This window comes from Echeneis naucrates, chromosome 14, assembly GCF_900963305.1.
Source record: "Echeneis naucrates chromosome 14, fEcheNa1.1, whole genome shotgun sequence".
Taxonomy (NCBI): domain Eukaryota; kingdom Metazoa; phylum Chordata; class Actinopteri; order Carangiformes; family Echeneidae; genus Echeneis; species Echeneis naucrates.
Window position 1 is genome coordinate 16,465,751 of NC_042524.1, and position 19,817 is coordinate 16,485,567.

The 19,817-nt window shown below is 39.2% G+C and overlaps 1 protein-coding gene across 2 annotated transcripts; it reads right to left on the reverse strand.

Moving 5' to 3' along the window:
* Nucleotides 1-1,585: 1,585 nt before the first annotated feature.
* Nucleotides 1,586-19,817, reverse strand: LOC115054791 (flotillin-2a). 2 transcript variants are annotated; one of them, XM_029520191.1, is made up of 11 exons: nt 19,622-19,817; nt 16,907-16,988; nt 12,558-12,648; nt 9,316-9,439; nt 8,911-9,029; nt 8,668-8,781; nt 8,420-8,539; nt 8,127-8,341; nt 7,295-7,478; nt 5,771-5,920; nt 1,586-4,608 (listed from the first exon to the last, which is right to left on the reverse strand). In XM_029520191.1, exons 1-11 carry the CDS (start codon nt 19,668-19,670, stop codon nt 4,558-4,560), a joined length of 1,299 nt encoding a protein of 432 aa, XP_029376051.1. In that variant the 5' UTR covers nt 19,671-19,817; the 3' UTR covers nt 1,586-4,557. The 2 variants fall into 2 exon arrangements, with proteins under 2 accessions (XP_029376051.1, XP_029376052.1); XM_029520192.1 differs by lacking the exon at nt 12,558-12,648 and adding an exon at nt 13,146-13,236 and having other exon boundaries at nt 19,622-19,670.

Sequence of the window (19,817 nt, forward strand, 5' to 3'; positions counted from 1 at the left end):
GTATATAATATGTGTAGGATAAAAATATGAGGGAGGGTTATAAAATGAATCATCAAAATGTTGTTCTTTCCTCTTTGCTTCATGATCTTGTTAACTGTCTTATGACCTTTAGATTTAACTTTGCGAGCTTCAAATTCAAAAATAGTTCAAACACAAAGCAGATCAGATCTCTATTTGGATCTTTTACCCCACTCTGAGTGTGGTAACTACATACTGTTGCGTTTCCTGGTATACCAGAAAAATTAAGATTTCTCATCTGACATTTTCAACAGTGACATGTTTCCATAAAGAAATGAAACAATGGACACAGTAGAGTGACACAGACCAAGAAATCCTGCAAATGAAAGTCATCTGAGCAGCTGCAAAGTTAAAATTTGAGTTTTTGCTGGTGATGTAATGTTGACCGCAAATTTAAAGTCACAAACTCAGGGATGGATGCAGAGACTGCAACATTTTTTTTTCCTGTGTAATTCCTGTCATACTTTTCTTTAACTGATCAAAAGCCACCTTGAAAAAACAAAGAACTCCATCACAGCAAAATATGTGTCAGTACAACACAACTAGAACATCACAGATGACCCACCATGTTTCAGATCAGCAGTTTCTTCCACTTAGATTTTTTTCTGACCACAAAAGAACATGAAGTCAAATTTTGCACAGTTGGATCATTGTTGTTTCATTTGTGTAATTGTTTATTAAAGGCAGTTTAGAATATTGCAGTTTTCTGCTGTGGTGCTAGAGTGTGACTGCCCTCTTCAGGCTGAACATGAACTGTCTCAAGTCCAGCCCGGACAGTTCTCACCTCCATCAGAACACACAAAGACACAAAATGAGACACTGAAACATTGAAAATTTATCAAGACAATTAATATAAAGAACAGAATGATACGTATTGCGATATCAAGTGGAGCAATTTTCTGATCATATTCATTATTAAATCTGTGTACAAAAGCGAAATGAAGGAGCAGAGCACAAAAACACAATACATAACTAAATTTGTCACTGCAGAGCAGGAGTTATGATTAAACATTTGAAGTACACTGCTGCTAACCAAGAACAGCAAAATTGATAAAATGCCAGCAGAACACACTGGACTTGTAAACTGGGGAACACGAAGGTTCAGTTGTAAAAGTGTGGATACTAAAAATGAGATTTTCATCAGCGACATATTTTTAAGTCTTTCTTAATTCACGCTGGAGTGATTACAGCTGTGTTAAAATGTATTGCAGCCAAATGTTCAAACACGTGGACATTATACAGATTTTACCTCTGAGCTCTGACAGTTCTGCCCCGCTGGGCAAGAGGAGGGGCTGCTCCTGCGATTATGACAATGGTGCTTATCCTGATGCATAATCTCCCAAATAGTTACAGCTACACTGTTTGATGTTGTTTGCTTTGTTTTATCTTCTCCTTTCTTTTATGTCTTGAACTCTTTTCCATGGGCGCCATTTATTATAAATCAAACAGTGACGTGACTTTCCCTCCTCATGAGCAGTGAAATCTTTTTAATCCCATCGTGCAGGCTTATAACTCAAGATTTCTGAATTGAACGTTCTTTAACAGACAGACAGACACTGAGGCCAGCAAGAGGTGGTACAGCATTTATTATAAGGTGGCACACAACACAGTAACATGAACACATGCTTAGAATGCCATGCTGGATCAGTTTTACAGAGGCCGCTGCTCCAAGCCACAAGACACGATGGCTTCAATGGAGGTTATAGATTTCTTCCACGGCAGACAACAGATAGGTGCGGACAAGACAAGAGTAAGTAAGCCTGGAATATTTGGTCTTTGAACACATTCTAATCTCTAATGCTACTTGGAGTTACAACGTTGCCGACACAACTAAAAAAAAAAAAAAAAAAAAAAGAAGTGAATTTTGGCACACAGACCAAAAAAAAAATAATAAAAAAAACTTGGTTATTCAAGTGATCCAGAGTCTACACAAAGCTGTTAAATGCTTAACGCTACATTGCTATTTCAGTTTAGTAGATGCAGCTGTTCCTTTATACAGTTGTAGTACGAATGTCATATAGTACATTAGAGAAAGAGCAGAAAGCACAAAACTTGCAGTTGAATACTATATAAAGTTCATATATCCTACATGTTACTTTTTGTTCTACAGTTAATTCAATTAGTATTCCCATGTTTGATACGGTTAAGAGAATCAATGACCTCCACCTTATTTAACAAAGGCACTGTGTTCAGAAACAAAATCAGCTTTTCTCAATAAAAGTGGCGCTCGAAAAGGTACCAAGTTTCCCATGTTTTTTTCTAGAAATTGGGGCAGCCATCCAATCAGCTGTGTGAATGTTTAATGTTGCGCTCTGAGTGAAGAAATGACCTGTACATCATCCTCTACTGTGCAGTGAAGTGGCACAGTGGGAAAATCCACAATCAGATGATTTTTGCCAAGACTGAATGAATAATTTGTTAAAAAACACTGGCCATTTCAAATCACGGTACAGAAACTGGTTATTATTAAAAGCCAGGCAGTGCTTTCTCCTACATTTTGCAGCAACACATTAATATTTTGTGGGATTCGTAATGTAAAAAACTGAAATCAAACAGCCATAAGCTTCATGTTTATTCTACAGATAATAAGAAAATTGCAAGATTGTAGCTTCACTGACAAAATAAAGACAAAAAAGACCTATCTAATGTCACAGACTAAAAGAAGTGGTTAATTAGCATTATTTATGGTATACCACACACAAAACAAAAAAAGGCCAGCCAAACAGAAATGTGTTTTGAACTGAACAGCAACAACTGAGGCCAAATGTGAAGTAAGAAGCTTAAATTTGACAGCAACAATGGCTCATTGATTTTGAGGCGCAGCTCGTGTAGGTTAAATCCTGCTGTGACTCTGCCATCTAGAGGTTGATAGTTACTGCACACTGGTCCCACAGTAATGACGTTACACTGAACTCACAATTTTTCTTTTTGCTTTCAAAAATGAAATGATTGTGAAAAGAAAATGGATGTAGCATTTAGACTGATCCACAAGAAAATAGAATAAGATACACATGTTCACAGTACACTCAGTCCAAATGAAGTCCAACACCATGATTACCACCTGATCACATTCCTAATCTTCCGTCTACCACCTTATTCCTCACCACAGCCTGAATATGGTCAGAACTGACACACAGCAGCAACTTTCAACCACAGAGGTCAGCGGTCACTTTTGCCATTATAAGATACATATGGGATTAGTCTTTAAGATTACAAAATATATACACTATCTGCAAAAGTGAATATTTCAAACAGCATCTAAGAAACACACCAACAGATGAGAGAGAGGAGGACCAACTCATGATCCTCAGGAAAAGGTAAGGGAGGAGTAACGATGTGAATTAAAGCTCAGACCCTGAATATCTACCATGTGCTACTTGAGGTAATACAGAAATGTTCAGTAAGCCTGGCGGGCGTTCAGGGTCTCTAGTATGACCTATCTTTTCTACGAATGGCTTGTGTTATGCGTTTGCTTAGCGTTTCTATCTGCCTTTGAGTCCAACAGTGACAAGTGAAAAACACAGCTGTCAGTATATGATGTCAGAACAGGGAGCAACATTTAAACATTGTTCATCTTTAACACAGTGACACACATAAATCCAACTAAAACCAAACCACTGTCCTGAAGTGTGGGCACTTGAGTGGTGAACAGGCACTGCACATCAGAACAAGAAGACACGAAACATGACAAACTACGAGGTAAAGAGCTTACAGATGATTCAAAAATCTGAAACTGTGATTTCCTGTAAAACTTACAATCAGTGGGTGAAAATCTGGTGAGCCGTAAGTGTAACAGTGGTTTGATAATCAATCAGGTTCTTTCTCTCAAGATAGATAAAAGTCTAAAATAATGGAAAAAATGAAATAAAATGTAATAATTTCACACTATGCTCAATCCGCTGCTTCATCACCTGAGCTGCAAGCATTAGATGAATCATAGTTCAATATAAAAAGGCAGGAGCAGGCACGCATTGCTCAGCTCCCAAAGGTCAATAAATGTTATCTGACAGGGAGGTGTAGTCCTCCAAACAGATGTTGTTTCACTACTCTGGAGAGCGGTTTGATATTCTGATTTGTCAGTATAAAGGGCTGTTTCCAGCACTTCCTTCTGAGGACAGTTTTGCCTTCTATGGATGATCTTTCACACCACCGTGTAAAAAAATGCAGACGTTTTGTGAAAGAGCAATTCTGCTTTAAATGACTTTAGCTGAACAGGACTACAACATCTAACCCTGGCCAACTAGTGCTGTGTGATATAATCACTATGTCTAAAACAAAAACTGACAACAACAGAAGATATGTCAAGTCTGGTCTTTTAGATGTTAACCCCAGATTATTTTTGATTTTACAAAATAATAAAATAAAATAAAAAAAAAAAACATCTAAAAAAAAAATAAAATACAAAACTCCTCCTGGTTGGTAATAAGGGCTTTTAGCCAAAGGCAGTTGCATAATTTGCCAGAGGTTGAAAATAATGTTTCATGCTTGAGGCAGATACATGTCAGAGGATTCAGAGTAACGAGTCTCTGGCCTGATTCATCAGATGGCTGCTTGGCACTGTGGGCTGGTCATCTTCTGGAGCAGAGGGATCTGGGGGATTAGAGTCAGATGGATTATTTGCTTCTAAAAGATAATATTAAACCTAAGTGCCCAGTGCACAGGACTGTCACAACATCAGAAAATACAGCTGATTATGAAATCATTCTTTCATATCCATGACCTTCTGTGGACCAAATATTGAAACATTTGGTTGGTGGCCGGCAGCACAGCAGCATATTGGTTAGCACTGTTGGCCCACAATTAGAAGGCTGTGGGATTGGTTCCTGGCCTGGGGCCTTTCTGTGTGGAGTGTGTGGGTTTCCTCCCACCATCCAAGGACATCATGTTTGGGTTAACTGGTGACTAAATTGTCCATACGTGTATTGTGTGTATTGGCCCTGTAATGGACTGGCGACCTGTCCTCGCCCAGAGGGAGCTGGGATGGACTCCAGCACCCCTTGGAAACGGAAAAGCGCTAGAAGATGGACGGATGATTGGTGGAAAGTTTTTGAGCACATTAATCTCCTGAATTCTGTTTCATATCCACAGGTAAACAATAAGGTATTAGGTTGCAATTGCTCCACACGTTACTTTTACAGTTACTCATTTGACAGATGCAAATAGAAGTGATCATTTAAAGGTTACAACATTTAATTATAGCCTCCTCAGGGTAGAGTAACCTCAATGTGGACTAAATGAAATCTGTAGGACTGGTTTAAGAAAATGAATTGTTCCTGCTTTAAGTTCTTTTTCAGACAGAAGGTGACTAAGATGAAGATCCAACACTAACATATAATCATCCCATGTTAGCAAAATGTTGATGATTTGCACAATGAGACATTCTCTTTTAAGATATATTCATTACACCTTGTTCATGCATGGCTGGTCCAAGCTGCTTGTATACTGCTCTGCATTTTTGAGCTATTCTGTGAAAAATACTGAGACCTGAATGATGACGCAAAAGTACGGAGTCTGCAGCTTGGCAAGATGTAGAACTGTTGAGCAGTGGTGGCTGTTTGTGCTCCATTATGTGCCCTGTGTTTTTCAGTTCTAGCAAATCGTATTATGAGGCTTGTTTCTATCTTTTGTGCAAAAATTCTAATACTCAAATGTTCCAGCAATCTTAAACAAGTAAACAGTTGCAGGTCAAGACTTAGATTAATATCCAGAAAAGTTGTACGAGATTGTAAAAAGTCTCCTGTGCTGATCTCACCTTAGTTAGATCCACCCCAGTGAGGGCATTGACAGACACTGGGAGTTCAGCAAGTAGACGGTTCACCTCTCCAGTCACACGGCTGCCTTCCCCACTCAGAATGACAATCTCGTTGGTCTTGGACAGGGGTGCAGCCACCTTACTGGCAATCTAATAAAACACAGTGGGCATGTGCTTGTTATTTCTGACAAAACACTCATTACCCCGAAACTATGGAATTGAAATAAATATTTTCTGTGCTCTACCTCCTCACCAATTTCTTAGGAGAAGAAAAACAAAACTTTATTAGGTGTTTTGTCTTTCTCTTTGATTGATCGATTGTGGCTTTCAACACTGCGCATGCTTATACTTTAGTAAAAGAAATACTTAATTAAGCCCTGGAGGGAAATTCTGCTGTTTTGTAGCGTTTCCTCTAATAGTTAAGGAGTTGTAAAATCTGATGGCAGTGGGAATGAATGATCTTCTGGATCCAGGAACATAATTCTCAAATAAGTGCAAGGTTAAATGGCATGGTGGAGCATGTAAAGGACAGCATCATCCACTCCAATGTATGCTTTGTATGCAAATTTCAGAGAGTCGAGTGTATCTTTGACCTCAACTCTCAGAAAGTGTAAAAGCTACCACTCCAGAGTTTTCATTATGTGTGAAAAGAAGGCCACTGGTACGTAGTTGTCTACTTCAGTCAGATATTTTATTTTCGGTACGGGTACAATATAGGATTTTTTCTACAGAGCCAGGACCTGCCCCAACTGCAGACTCAGGCTGAAGATCCCCTGGAGAGGTTCACTTAATTGGGCAGCATAGTCCTGAGAAAGCACTTAAAGTAATGCCATTTTCTTGAGGCAGTTTCACTAAATGTTCATGTGAGTCTGGAGATTTCAAGCCCTGAAAATGAAGCCTTTGGGAAATGCTGCTTACCTCAATTTAGTTTGGGATCTCTGGACTTGCACTGTAGTCTGGGTTGTCAAAAACTAAGACATTTGCAAACACTAATCATCATCATCATCATCCAGTGGCTCTTGGCTCATGCAAGTCCTGTCAGTGTGAATTTACCTATGTGGCTGGAATGAGCACGCTAATATGCTTATCGGGATGGAGAATGCCATTTTGTAAGTAAACTAATACCAATAGCATCTGTACTGCAGGACGGAGAGTTTATATTATTTATTAACATGCCATGTCCAGTGTGTGAAAACATAAAGAGTAATGACATGGCATATTGTTTCTCTTCCCCTGGGACTACTTGATTACACAGGACATGACAGCTGCTGCTGATTCATGAATGACTTGAGTGAAGATACCAGAAAAGCAAACAATATTTGTTATTATAATGAGAACTTTCAATGCTTATTGTGTGTGTTTACTTTTTGCACCCACGTGGAAAAAGGCGTTTAAAGATGGCACAGATGACTTCGGTAATAGCTCTAACTGGTGACAATATGGAGTAACTGACCCAATAAACCAGGCTGCCCAAATGATGTTTAGTGCTCTAAAAGCAGTGCAGTATAAAGGTGTTTCACAGACCTTGGGCAGAGCCTCCAGGACCAGGGCTGTCTTAGCAGCTTCTCCATACTGCTGGTAGGCCTCAGCTTTCAGCCTCATCTTCTCAGCCTCTGCCTTTCCCACTGCTTCAATGGAGGTGGCTTCAGCCTCACCAATACAGCGGATTTTCTCAGCCTCTGCCTGTGCTGTCAGCACTGTCTTCATCCTGGGGTTGTGTTAGAAAAATATATTTTCTTCACTTGTGTGAAATGTGCTGCTTCAAAGTAATTGATCTAGTATACATTTTTACCATAAAAACCACAGGGCCCAGTTTTACTGCTGTCAGCATGAGAGGAACTGGTTTACCAACCACTGTATTTCCATAATGTGTGCAAAATGTTGAAAGAAGAGCTACTCTTGTTTATATTTGAAATAAGTGCTGTTTTCCCAAAAACAAACGGGAGCGTTTTTTCTCCTGCTCCTGGTTACCTCTATGATTTTGACAGATTTTAATGGTGCTCATTGTGAACTATGGTAACTGACACTGCCTCTTTGATTATGATGCAGTTATTTGCATGTTGTTAGATCAATCTTAAGGAGGACAAAACACAGCTTGGACTGTGGCACGATATAATAGGTAACAACATGTACGGTTATTTATTAGTGGGTGTGCCATGGACTCTCCATTTTAAAACATTGTAACAACAGCTTCATTAGGGCAGACTGTTTACTCAGCTCAATGAAATGTAAATAATGAAAATAATGAAAACATCTGGACTGAAATAGGTCATTAGCATTTCCCCCAATAAAAGCAATGAAATTTTAAATAGGCATGAACGGGTATAGAGTGACTTAAGCAGTTGGGTCAACTCACTTCTGTCCCTCAGCCAGCTGCTGCATCTTGTAGGCTTCAGCCTCAGCAGGTCTCTTCACAGTGGCAATCAGTTCCTTATCAGTTCGGTCTATCTCCTTTTCTTCAATAGTAATCTGTTTCTTCCTCTGCACCACTTCAATTTCTATTTCCTCCAGACGGATCTTCTGCTGCTCTTTGGCTGCCTGCAGCTCATATGCCAGCTGAGCCTCTGCTTTCTAGAAAAGGCAGGAGCTTTTCTTTATTACTCCAACTTCACATTGATGAAGGTATATGTTCAGACCTGTCTGTCCTACCTTTGTGTTCACTTCCTGGTTAAAGGAAGCTTTCTGCATTTCCAGCTCTCGTTTGGAGTCAGCCATTTTAGTGTCAGCTAAGAATTTAACATCCATCATTTCTTTCTTACACTCAGCTTCCTGCAAAAGACAGTGTGAAAAATGTAATAACGAGCAGTTGTGTTGCTGATTTGCAAACATGATAGCTATTAGCTAGCAGTTAGCAATAATTGTTCATCTTTGTAGTTGTAATCATGTGTTCCTCTTACCCTGATGCCAGCATCTCTTTCTGCCTCAGCCACTCCGATGTCTGCATCCCTCTGCACTGCAGCTGTCTGAGTTTTGCCCAGAGAGCTCAGGTACTCCACTTTATCGTAAACATCCTGCCAAAAAGATTAATATATGTGGATGGTAGGTCAGCTATTAAGCTCTTACCACTTAAATTGACATCTGGAAAGAGATCTTTCAGTGATTAATGGAAAGGGAAGGAAACTCCTTTCTGTGTCTTATACCTTGATGGTGAAGCTGAGGATCTCAATACCCATGCGACCAACATCAGGTGCTGCCACCTCTCGCACCAGTGTGGCAAATTTGTCCCTGTCTTGGTAAATCTGCTCAACAGTTAGGGTTCCTAAAAGATGGAATTATTGAATGAGCTCACTGATTAAGATGACCAATGGACCAAAAGAAGGAAATGGGAAAGATATCATGAGCATGTACATGAAATACAATTGTCATTCTTTTTCAGCAACCGATATAACCCAATAATGATTGCAGCTGCAGCGAACTTGAATAAAGAGAAGAAAAACATGCCATAATCTAAATTTTGTCTCTCTTGTGCTTACTTGCCATTGATCACCTGACTTCTCCATGTCCTTGTCATTTGATTGACCATTAATTTTGGGAGAACTACCTACCGAGGATGGCACGCAGGTGACCCTCAAGGGTCTGCAGGATGACACTTTTGATCTCCATGACTGACTTTCCCAGGAACTGTTCGCAGGCATAACCCAGCAGCTCCCTCTCTGTCATCACCTTCACCTGGTGTCAACATAGACAAAGAGCGTCAGCTGAGCACATACAGACAAACACAGCACAAACACAGCTGTGGCACACATCCAAACAGGACATACACTAGCTTTTGTGGCATCATCCAACAATAATTTTCTATCATTACACCATCATTTACACACTGAAACATACAAGAAACACACAAACAGAAATGTAAAAACTCTTATAAAGTCTGTGATACAAGTGACATATTGCACATATATAAAGACTGAGGGCTGCAGGGATCATCACTGTAAATGTTATCTTAGCAGGGGTCAAAACTGACTCTATATGGCCAGTTAATATAAAAAAATCCTGCATTATATTTAGACTTTCATCATTTTTATTTCAAATTTATCATCACAGTATAGTGACTTGTCACAACATAAGGAGGCTTAGTGTAGACATAGGAATCCCTTGAATCAGCTTGTACTACATCAAAAGTTGATGCACAAAATGTAAAATTTACTTCTACAGCCAAATAGCAATGCTATGTCATTAACCCAGAAATAGACAGAATAGTCCTCTATGCAGATCAAAAAACAATTAACATATCCTTTTATTTAAATGAACTAAATAATGAGAAAAAAGACAAACACAACAAAAACAAAACAAAACTTGAGGAATCATTCATAGAGAGAAAAAAAAAAAAATTTAATGACCTGAGGGTTACAAGGTACACACAAGGGCTGCCAGTGACAATTGGAGAGCTCAATTACACTGTTAAGGAATTGAAAATGTGTGTGAGATTGAAGGTTTTGGGTCATGTACTTCACTGGAGCTGCAATAAGAGAGAGAGTGTGAGCTGGGTCCTTAGGTGAGAGGTCTGCACATGGTTTGGTTTTACAACATGCACTCGTACCAGGAAGGAAGGAAATGCAATGTCAGGGAAAATGGACATCATTCCAAGGAAACATCTGAAAACAGAGAAGGCAGCAACCCAGCAACACATTCACACACGGGCCAGCTAAAACAGACAGCAGGGGGAGCCATACTGTGACTAAGACTAGAATTGGGACTTGAATGCAATGGTAATTCCTTGTTCTTCACTCCTGACCTGCTATCTCAGCCCCTCCCTCCCATCCTACTTGTGGCACCACCCTTCTTCCTGCCTGCGCCAACTTGTAATGTACAAAACTGAGAAGAATAAATAAAGGAAATGTGACAGAAAAAAGGGACAACATTTCTTAAACTGATGTGACTGCTCAAAGATTTGAAAACATCTTGATTTGATGCTTCAATTAGTTTAACTGACCAAAAAAAAAAAAAAAAAAATCGACTAAGTGATCTGGAAAGGTGCAATGCAAGAATGTGATCAATTTATTGGCAAAGTAACTAAGACAAAATTGTGATTAAAATTCTACTCTGGTTCCTTTGAAAGTGAGATTGCTGAATGCCTTTCTCAAAGTCTTAACTGTTGTGTCACTTTAATTCAAGGACAGACAATGCCTGTTACTATGAACACACTCCACAATGGCTGCGGCTTAGGTTGGACCAATCAGATGGTGGCATGATGAGCCTCTCTGTGAAGTGAACTGTGTGAGAGTGAGGGGTTGCTCAGCTCTAAACAGTAGGCTCATTGTCAGCATGCATGTAGGAAAACACATGAGGAACATTTGCTTGTCTGTGACCAAAAAACAGAACTGATAATGCAGTACTGGCATGCAGACAAAAGAAGGGAAATTAGTAACAAGAACATATAATTTGAAGCGGAAATATGGAAAGTAGTGGGATATTATTTAATCTGTTTCTATACTCAATTGGTATAATTTATGATAGCCGCAATCTAGCAAAAAATTTGATTTCATCGTGACAAACGAAGGACAGTAATGTATGCCTGCTGCAGTTACTGGTGGTCAGTCATCTGCACAGGGCGTTTGCTCACCATGAGTCACCTTTTTGCTCAATGATAGTTTAAATTGCTTTACTTTTATTCTCCATATTACTGTGTTAACTTCCTTATTGGCCCTCATATCGAGAATGACAGAGGAGAGATTTGATTTGTCTCATGAATGAATAAACTATTCCCAGCATTAGAAACTGGTTGTTGTGATCACTTGGTATCTCTTTACCTGACACATAGCTCAATTTGCTACAGCAGAACCTAGAGCATACCCATCATTCCTGCTGAGACTAAATCAGGTCTTTTTTTCATCCAGTTCTAGCAAGTACATCTCCTTTTCTCATTTAAACTAAATTTTTATAATCTTAAAAATTTCTTGTCTTAAATTCCAGAAGAAACATAAACTGACTGCAGCTTGTGCAGACGGTTGCTAACCATTGTTGCAATCCAGCAATTGCCCCAACTGGCGGATGTGTAACTCTAGATTTCACATTAGGTTTTGCATGACCGTAGTGCTGCTTTATGCATGCGCCCTGATTGTTGTAAACAGTTTCTACTCTGCTGTGGTATTTTAGTGTACTTGTAATTACCTGTTACGCCTGTCTTTGATTTTATACAGTAATGAACAGCTTAGAATTTTCTAACAAGGAAAAGCCATTAATTAACACTATCACTATCAGCAAGAGTAAAATTTTTGCACTGATCAGGTTAGATGCAAAAAAACAAAAACAAAAACAAAACAAAAGAGAGAGCAAATATCAAAACACAAGAGAAAACACAGCGGCTGACAGTAAGATGCACATCAGGCTTCTCCTGTTACACGAGGACCAAGTTCACTGTGAGACTGAAAATAACATTGTGCAAGGCGGTTACAATGGGGTGGGTGTGCTGGTAGAGGTAGCATTGAAACAAACCAAGACGTGCCAACTGAAATATGCTAATTTTGTGTTATGAAATTACCTTCTTTTTTTTTTTTTGACACAGAGCTACTGTCAGTCTGAGTGCAGCTTGGTCAGATACTTTTGACTACGTATATTCTACCAAGACATAGGGACAAATCATGCAAACAACAATTTCACCCAACATCTGTGTGTACATCTACATGTCTATTAAACAAAAATACAGGTGTTCATCTTAACTTGAGCCCTCTGAATGAAATACCACCTCTGCTGTAATTATGGGATAATGCCAGAGAAAAGAAGGGTGGCAGGATGTGTGGGTTAGTGGAGTCTGAACTGGCATTCCCAGAAAAGTGTGGTGATTTACCTGAGCCACCCCAGTGACAGTAATAGCTACACCCTCCGCTGTCTCTACATCCTCACACTTGGGCTGCAGGGTCATAATCTCAAGCGTTATCCTGTGAAGAATGTGGAAAAATATAAAATAAAAATTGACATGTTTGGAGGGAAAGCAAATGAAGGAAGGGCCTGAACACAAGGAAAAAAAACAGGACAAAGTGAAACCATTCACCCAAGGACTCCAGTTCACTAACAACGGAGCAAAATGAGATGCCATCCACAATACAAATGTATGTTTTATGTTTTTGTCTAAAATGTAGCTTGAGTCGAACAATGTCATTTGCATTTGGTTTCTTGACTGCTTTTTTGAGCCATTTCTAAAGCATTCATTTAGTGACCCCGTTGCCAAAAGTAAGTCAGAGTTCAGCATTATGGCAAAGCCCAAGTTTGAGACAGCTGATTGTTTCCTTTTGACTGCAGAGAGAAGAAAGCAATGAAGGTGAGAAGAAAAGACAGTTAGCTTGTTAGTTGAAACATTTTCCTGGGTTGTCCTTCTGCCTCAAGCACCAGCCACTGCTCTGTTGTTGTTTTTTTAGGGTCTTTTGAAATGCATTACCTGAGCCACCCCTGTCACATCCAAGGGAACACCCTCCGAAGTTTCGATATTCTCACAGCGACAGAGGATGGTCATAACCTCCAGAGACATTCTACGCAGGCAGGCAGTGGAGTAGCAGAGGCAAAATAGTAAGTTGGACAACAGCTGTTAGGAATGTCAGTAACCAAGATTATGGGGAGGAGGAGGGGAAAGGTGGTAAAAGATACAACCTGACATGCTATTTTTGCTTCCAAGAGGATGTCACATCTAGATACTTGTGATATATACATCATACAAAAGCAGAACTGTCAAAGAAACAACAGGGCTACTGTCCCTTCTGCAGGAAAGCGTTTCAATAAACTGGGATGTAGAGGAAGAAGAATCTGTGTTAACAGGATTCTTGATGCTAGTGACTTTTCATGATTAAATTACAAACAATTCATATCCTTAGCTACTAGCCTGACTGCAAGGTTTATGTGAAGACTTTAAATCACGGCTGTTGGGGTTAGCCCCAAAAAGCCCCAATAGTCAAAAATATGGGAAACCTATTGAAGCAACACATGAAGAGAAGACTCTGGTTAAAAGCTCCACCTCCTATTTCCTTCCAGAAAGATTGGATCAATGAGTCACAGGCCTGGACGTTAAGATGATTACTGCAGCACAAGCAGGAAGCCAGCCCCCACCCCTCCTGTCCCCCCACGCTCCCATTTTTATAAAGCCATCCAGCCACTATACACACAAGGCTTTTAGTGCAAGTGTTTGCTTCTCTAAATGTGAGCACCTCTCCTGTTCTCATCACTGAAGGAAGCATCTGAAATGTTGACCAGACTGCACATGACCAATCGTGTAAAGTAAAAATAGGAGAGATTCACTGGAAAGCTGGATAAATCCAGAAATGCATCAACCTGAATTTATTTGTTGAGATCTACCATTACGTATCCTAGCAGCTAAAGATAAAGAGCAGCACTAAATTGGGACCTGGGAACCTAAATGGGAAATGGGTAACTTCAAGAAGACACTGTAGGGCTGCGACAGGCTTACATTGACACCACACAGAGCAGAGCATGTTAGAAAAGTCAGATTAAAGAGGCAAGAAAACATTAAATATCATTAATTAAAACCAGTAACCACAAAAGCAAAAAATAAAATTGCCAGTTGGTCCAAGATGTAAGATTTCTGTCTTTCATGGTTAGCTTTGCAAAATCAAGACATTTTCAGGCAAACACACCAGAAAATAGAAGCTTGTTAATTGAAAAATTTACACAAAAAAAGAGTTAAACTAAGTTTCCCTAACTTTTGACCTTTTGAGTCTAAATTAGTGATCATGCAGTCATGAAAAACTCTCACCCCAGAGTGTTGCTTCTCTGCTGTCTGCTCAGACAGAGCAGACAGCATTATACTTTTCTCTTCTTTTCAAATTAAAGCTCTTATCTCAATGTCAAATAAATATTATTGAGCTTTTTTTAAGCTAGTTTTACTGCTCCTGATCTCACAGTTGTGTACTATCCATTTATTTGTGCAGTGTTATATCTGAAGCCAGCTTGGTGAGGCTGCATTTGAAATTGGTGGCCTGCGATTAGTTGCTTTTTACACAAATGTCAAAGTGTTGTTTTTAATATTGATACTGTTCGTGCCATTTCACCATGACTTGTTTATTCATCAATGGATAGTACAGGGGAAGGAGAGAGTTCCTTCATGAACATGTTGTTTTTCAGGGTATCTGCAAAGCAAAACATCTGGGTTTCTAAAATATTTAGGTATACATTGAACAATACTGTCTTTCCACTTCTCAGAACAAATTCCATGAAAATACAGGCTGTATTTGAAACACAAAATTAAGATCATGCATTTGATAACAGCTATTCTCGCTGTAGATTAATGCACATATGTTATTGACTTAAAATACACTCCAGTGCTCACATTATAATGATATTTCCTCAAGCAGCTCTTTGGATTAAATGATCGCTGACTCCACAGAAAATATCTCAAAGGATTAAAGATGAAGTCATTGTTGGCTTGTTTTTTTTTCATTGGCATTGTTGACAGTATGGAGACAGAGAATAACACTTTAATTGCATTTGCTTTATAAATTATGAGATATAGGAACTTGTTCAAATGTTAGTTTTACACATGGCCTAGGGCTGGTGCTAAAGTGCTGGTTCAAGACCAAAATGTAAAAGACAATAAGCACGTTTATATGACACCTAAAAAAAAAAAAATTATTGTGTTAGTCCGACCAAAACTGGACTTTTGAAGTAAATTCAAACACGTTAGCTCGACTGAAACCGAATTTATAATAGTTGAAATAACACACTCAGATAATGCAATTCAAAGTTGATCTACTGCTGCATGTATACGGACAGTTGGGCTGGAGCTAGAAGAGGTGATCTGTGTTTGACCCGGAAATTTAACGGTATTTAAAATGTAAACGCAAATGTAGGAGATCAGACAAAAGAAGCTGGCTAACTTCTAGGCATCGAACATGGCAAAGTCTGCAGCAAAAGCAAAAATCTTTGGACAGATACAGAGGCTAACTTGCTAGCTCATCTGCCTTTTTATCTTTCCATCTCTGTTGTGGTCTGTGACGGTAGTGGCCCATTACCCACAATCCGGAAGAGTGCATATCGCCGCCTATTGTAGCAGAGGCGACATGATTGCAACAAATTAATCGATTTCACTCCCATGCATATACACTGGGACAAGAACAGAAGTCCGATTAGATGGCTCGACTTAACTGTGCATGTAAACGTGTTGAATAACTGCTGAGAAGGACAAACAACCTCAAACACAGCCTGCTCAATAGATTTTGATGTACTTTGTTCCACGAGTAAAATATTGGGGTTAGAGGCATGAGTTCACAAAAATAAGGATACATCCACTTAAAGTCTTGGAATCTGAAAATTGACAACAAAAAAGGAGTACTGGAAACTGTGACTTTGGAACTGAATGAAGAGGCTTATTTTTTTCAAACCTTGGTTAAATGCGGATGTGAAAACTCTCTTCTCAAACTGGTTTTGTGAGCATTGTACCATCTTAGCATTTGCGTAACAATAATATTTTGTCAATAAATGATGAAAGTGAAACAAGCACTACTAAAAAACGAAGTGACAATAACTTAAAGTAAATAAAATGTAACAGAATTTTTTAAGAACAAATTAAACTAGATGAATCTCTTTTTGAGGTAGTGGGGGAGAGACATTAAACACTTTTGGGGAAATCAACAACAGCTTTTCTCTGCAGAGATGTCTTGACGGCCATCGATACCAAAACTTGGTCGCAAGAGATGAGCAGACATCTGATTTTAAGCTTTTTTTTTTTTGTGTGTGTGTTCACGATTTAAGGATTTTTCGTTAATTAATAAAGGCTTGTTTTGAGTCATAAAAATTAAAACTACCTTCCCTGTCACTGTTCAAGGTGTCCTATCTATTAAATCCAAAATAACATGAGTCTTTATTGCATCTTTTAACTTTGATACCATTCGATTTTAACTGTTTAATAGATGTTCCCAATGAATGGAGATCCATAGAGATTTTAAACATACATTGCACCTTTTAGATTTTAGTCAACTAAATTTTGAAAAAATTACGCTATGTCATTGACTAAAGCTAAACAAAAACTAAAAATTTTCAGATGAATAAAATATGACTCGAATTAAATGCCATTTTTGCAAAAAGACTAAAAATAAAAATAAATTAAAATTGCCTGTAAAAATTAACACTGGCCACTGCCAAGGGATATTTACACATACGCTCTTGTTTGGAGCCAGAGCAGACATGACGTACCTCTGGATGTCAGAGATGAGCCACCAGGCCCAGGCCCAGCCTCCCACCATATATGTCTTCTCATCTGAGCCACAGCAGCCACCTTTGGAACAACAGACGAAAAGGGTGTCACATGATTACAATCATAGTAGAAAAAAAAGCTATGGCAACACCTGTTAATAATAACCAAGGCAACATGCAATAAGCTTCCACATTACAGCAGTAATTCGATTTGTACTGTGTAGAACAGCATTTCAGCAGTTCATTCAGACAAAGTCAATTAATGACAAATTTTTATTGTAATATATTGATATATAGCCCTATATGTAACCAACAATGGCAGTGGCTTTTATTTTAAACTAAAGTTGTGGAGGAAGATCGAGGAAGCTGGAGCACTGACCCAGTTTTTTGCAAGCAGATGATCATGTGCTGTTTATCTTACAAAGAACTGCCACTTCCACCCTCCAACCACAGTCTTAGCAATGTTTGCTCCTGTGATGTTGCACCAAGACCAAGCTTCTAGTTTCCAGTGTCACTTTCATTCTGTTGATTAGACATTAAGTCCTTCCCATTCACACACTAGCTGGATCAACTGCATCACAACAACAAGACATTAAAATCTCAATTCATATCAAATCAAGACCCATAAAACTGGTTTTATACATGTTTTGTCAATGGTTTACTCTACAGTTAGGATGGTGAAACAATGAATGTCAGATCTTTCCAGTTGAACATATCAGTCCCAGTTGGTGGCCTCAGTCTGGTGGTTTAATCTTAAGTGTTCAGTGTGACATTCACAGCTGTCACATGTTAACTGACAGACAGAGGAGTGTTGGAGCCGAGCTATCTTTACCAATACTCCCAGGAGCTCCACATTACAGCAGGTCATACTGACCAACATCCCTGGCGTTTTTAAAATGGCATTAAAAGCTTTTTGGTAGGGATACTATCAAATTTCAAGACTAAAGCAGAAAGCTCACTTTCAGGCACAATTGTCACATTACAGAAAAAAGTGCTGTCTGGGTGTGACTGAACAATGTCAAACAGTAAAACGAGAGCTCTACAGCTTTACAGTAACTCACTTTCAGAATTTGGCTGTGTAAATAAATCAGCCTTTTTCTCTCTTTCCTTTAAATTTTTGACTGGAGAATAGCCATGAAAAAGAGATAAAAGGGTGCAAACAATGGCGGATGTATTTTTGGACATGTCCTTTTACAGTAAAATCTAATTCATGTAAATGGATGTTTTGTCAATGTGGATAGGAGACACTTTACTATTAAAATCCATCTAACTCCTGCCAAATGCCATTGGCAACCAAAATGGTTCACTAAGAACTTATAGAAAGGCCACAGACCATTTTATTACTCATAGTTGCTCTAGTCTACCACTGGCATTGCTGAAATTCCTGACTACATTCACTCCACAGTAAAATGGGGAGGGGTGACTGCACAAATAAATCAGTGTTAACACCAGATAAAAAAAAATCCTGTCATCAACTTCAGTGTTCTTCTTTACCCACCATACACAAGCTGGTCTTTTACAGTATGTTTCACTAAAGGCCAATAACGGAAATTCGACTTTGGCCACACCTCCATCTCCTCAGAAAGTCACTTAATTCACACTGTTGAATGAGTCTGTTTTGGGGTCAGGGTGTTCAACTCATACTCAGTAACCTTTGCTCAGATTATATTCCACTATGTGATAACTGACACACGATTCAGGTTTGTCTCAACAGGAAAATCCCAAAGATAGTTGTTCTTGCATCACTTTTAATAAGTGATTAAGTAAGTAAAGTGTAATTTGACTCTGACGGAGTCATGTCAAAAACTGTTTCACAAAAGTAAAATGACTAAACATAAGTAGCTAAGCACAATTACATGAATTTGCTGAGACAGGAAACTGGTATAAAAGATCCTGGTGTACTGAAAATCTTTTGGCATTGAGCCAAGATCCCCCCCCCCCCCCCCAACAACATAGGTCTTGTTTTTTTTAGTATGGGCTCAGGCTGCATCTATATTCAGTGATTGTACCTCCTGGTGTAAGGGTTAAGGTTTACATCTGAATGAATGATCTGATAGTTAAATGTTAAGTTTCCTAAGCAGTTTTAAAAATCCAATGCAAGTCTGTGGGAGCAAATCTTTAAATGCGGGGCCTGGCCTCTTGGGTTTTTAAATGGGAGGTCCCTGACAAGAACTGACTATGAGAGCATATCAGTCTAAAACCACCAGAGGTTATCAGCGTTTCTCCTGCGATTTTTCCTATTTAGCCGTAATGTTACCGCCTCTGCAGCAGAGAGCCGCCATATCCTACACGCATAAGGATATTCTTCCCTACACCTCAGGAGCTCGAAATATTTCGACGATTGTTTATTGTTTCTTTTTTATTTAAAAACAAACAAACAAACAAACAAACAAAGAAACATACACCAATACAAGTGATAGTGATAAAAAAACGGATATGGAGCTAAATCTGATCTAATCCAGATCCAGACCTGCGGGCAGCACACGCATGAAAGCGACACCATCTGTGAGAAAACAGGTGGACTCCCGACGGAAACGTTAGACATGTTTGTGAGGCCAAGAGCTTCACCTGCTGAACGCACGGCACGGCACGGCGCGGTGCTCAGCTGAAACGTTAAGTTCAAGTCACATTCTGGAGGAAATGTGAGCGTGTGGCCGGGCGTTACCGGGCAGCCATGGCAGCCATATCCAACTGTATAAACAGCGTTAACGTTACCTGAAACCACAAGGGCCTCGTTTGGTCCCACGGTGTGACAGTTCCCCATTTTACCGAGCACCAGAACTGATATCCGCACTTACACGACGAATACAAATCTTATTCGGCTTATAAAAACAGATTTCCGCCGTTTTTCGTCAAGTAGAAGGCAGGTTTCTTCCCCGACATCCAAACAGTCGCTCCACGCCCCTATCGA

Bases quoted from the DNA above. Each gene is read 5' to 3' on its own strand.
- LOC115054791 (XM_029520191.1), bottom strand. From the start codon at position 19,670: ATGGGGAACTGTCACACCGTGGGACCAAACGAGGCCCTTGTGGTTTCA. The intron at 16,989-19,621 runs GTAACGTTAACG...GTTGTTCCAAAG, and splicing joins CGAGGCCCTTGTGGTTTCAG to GTGGCTGCTGTGGCTCAGAT. The intron at 7,479-8,126 runs GTGAGTTGACCC...ACACAACCCCAG, and splicing joins CAGCTGGCTGAGGGACAGAA to GATGAAGACAGTGCTGACAG.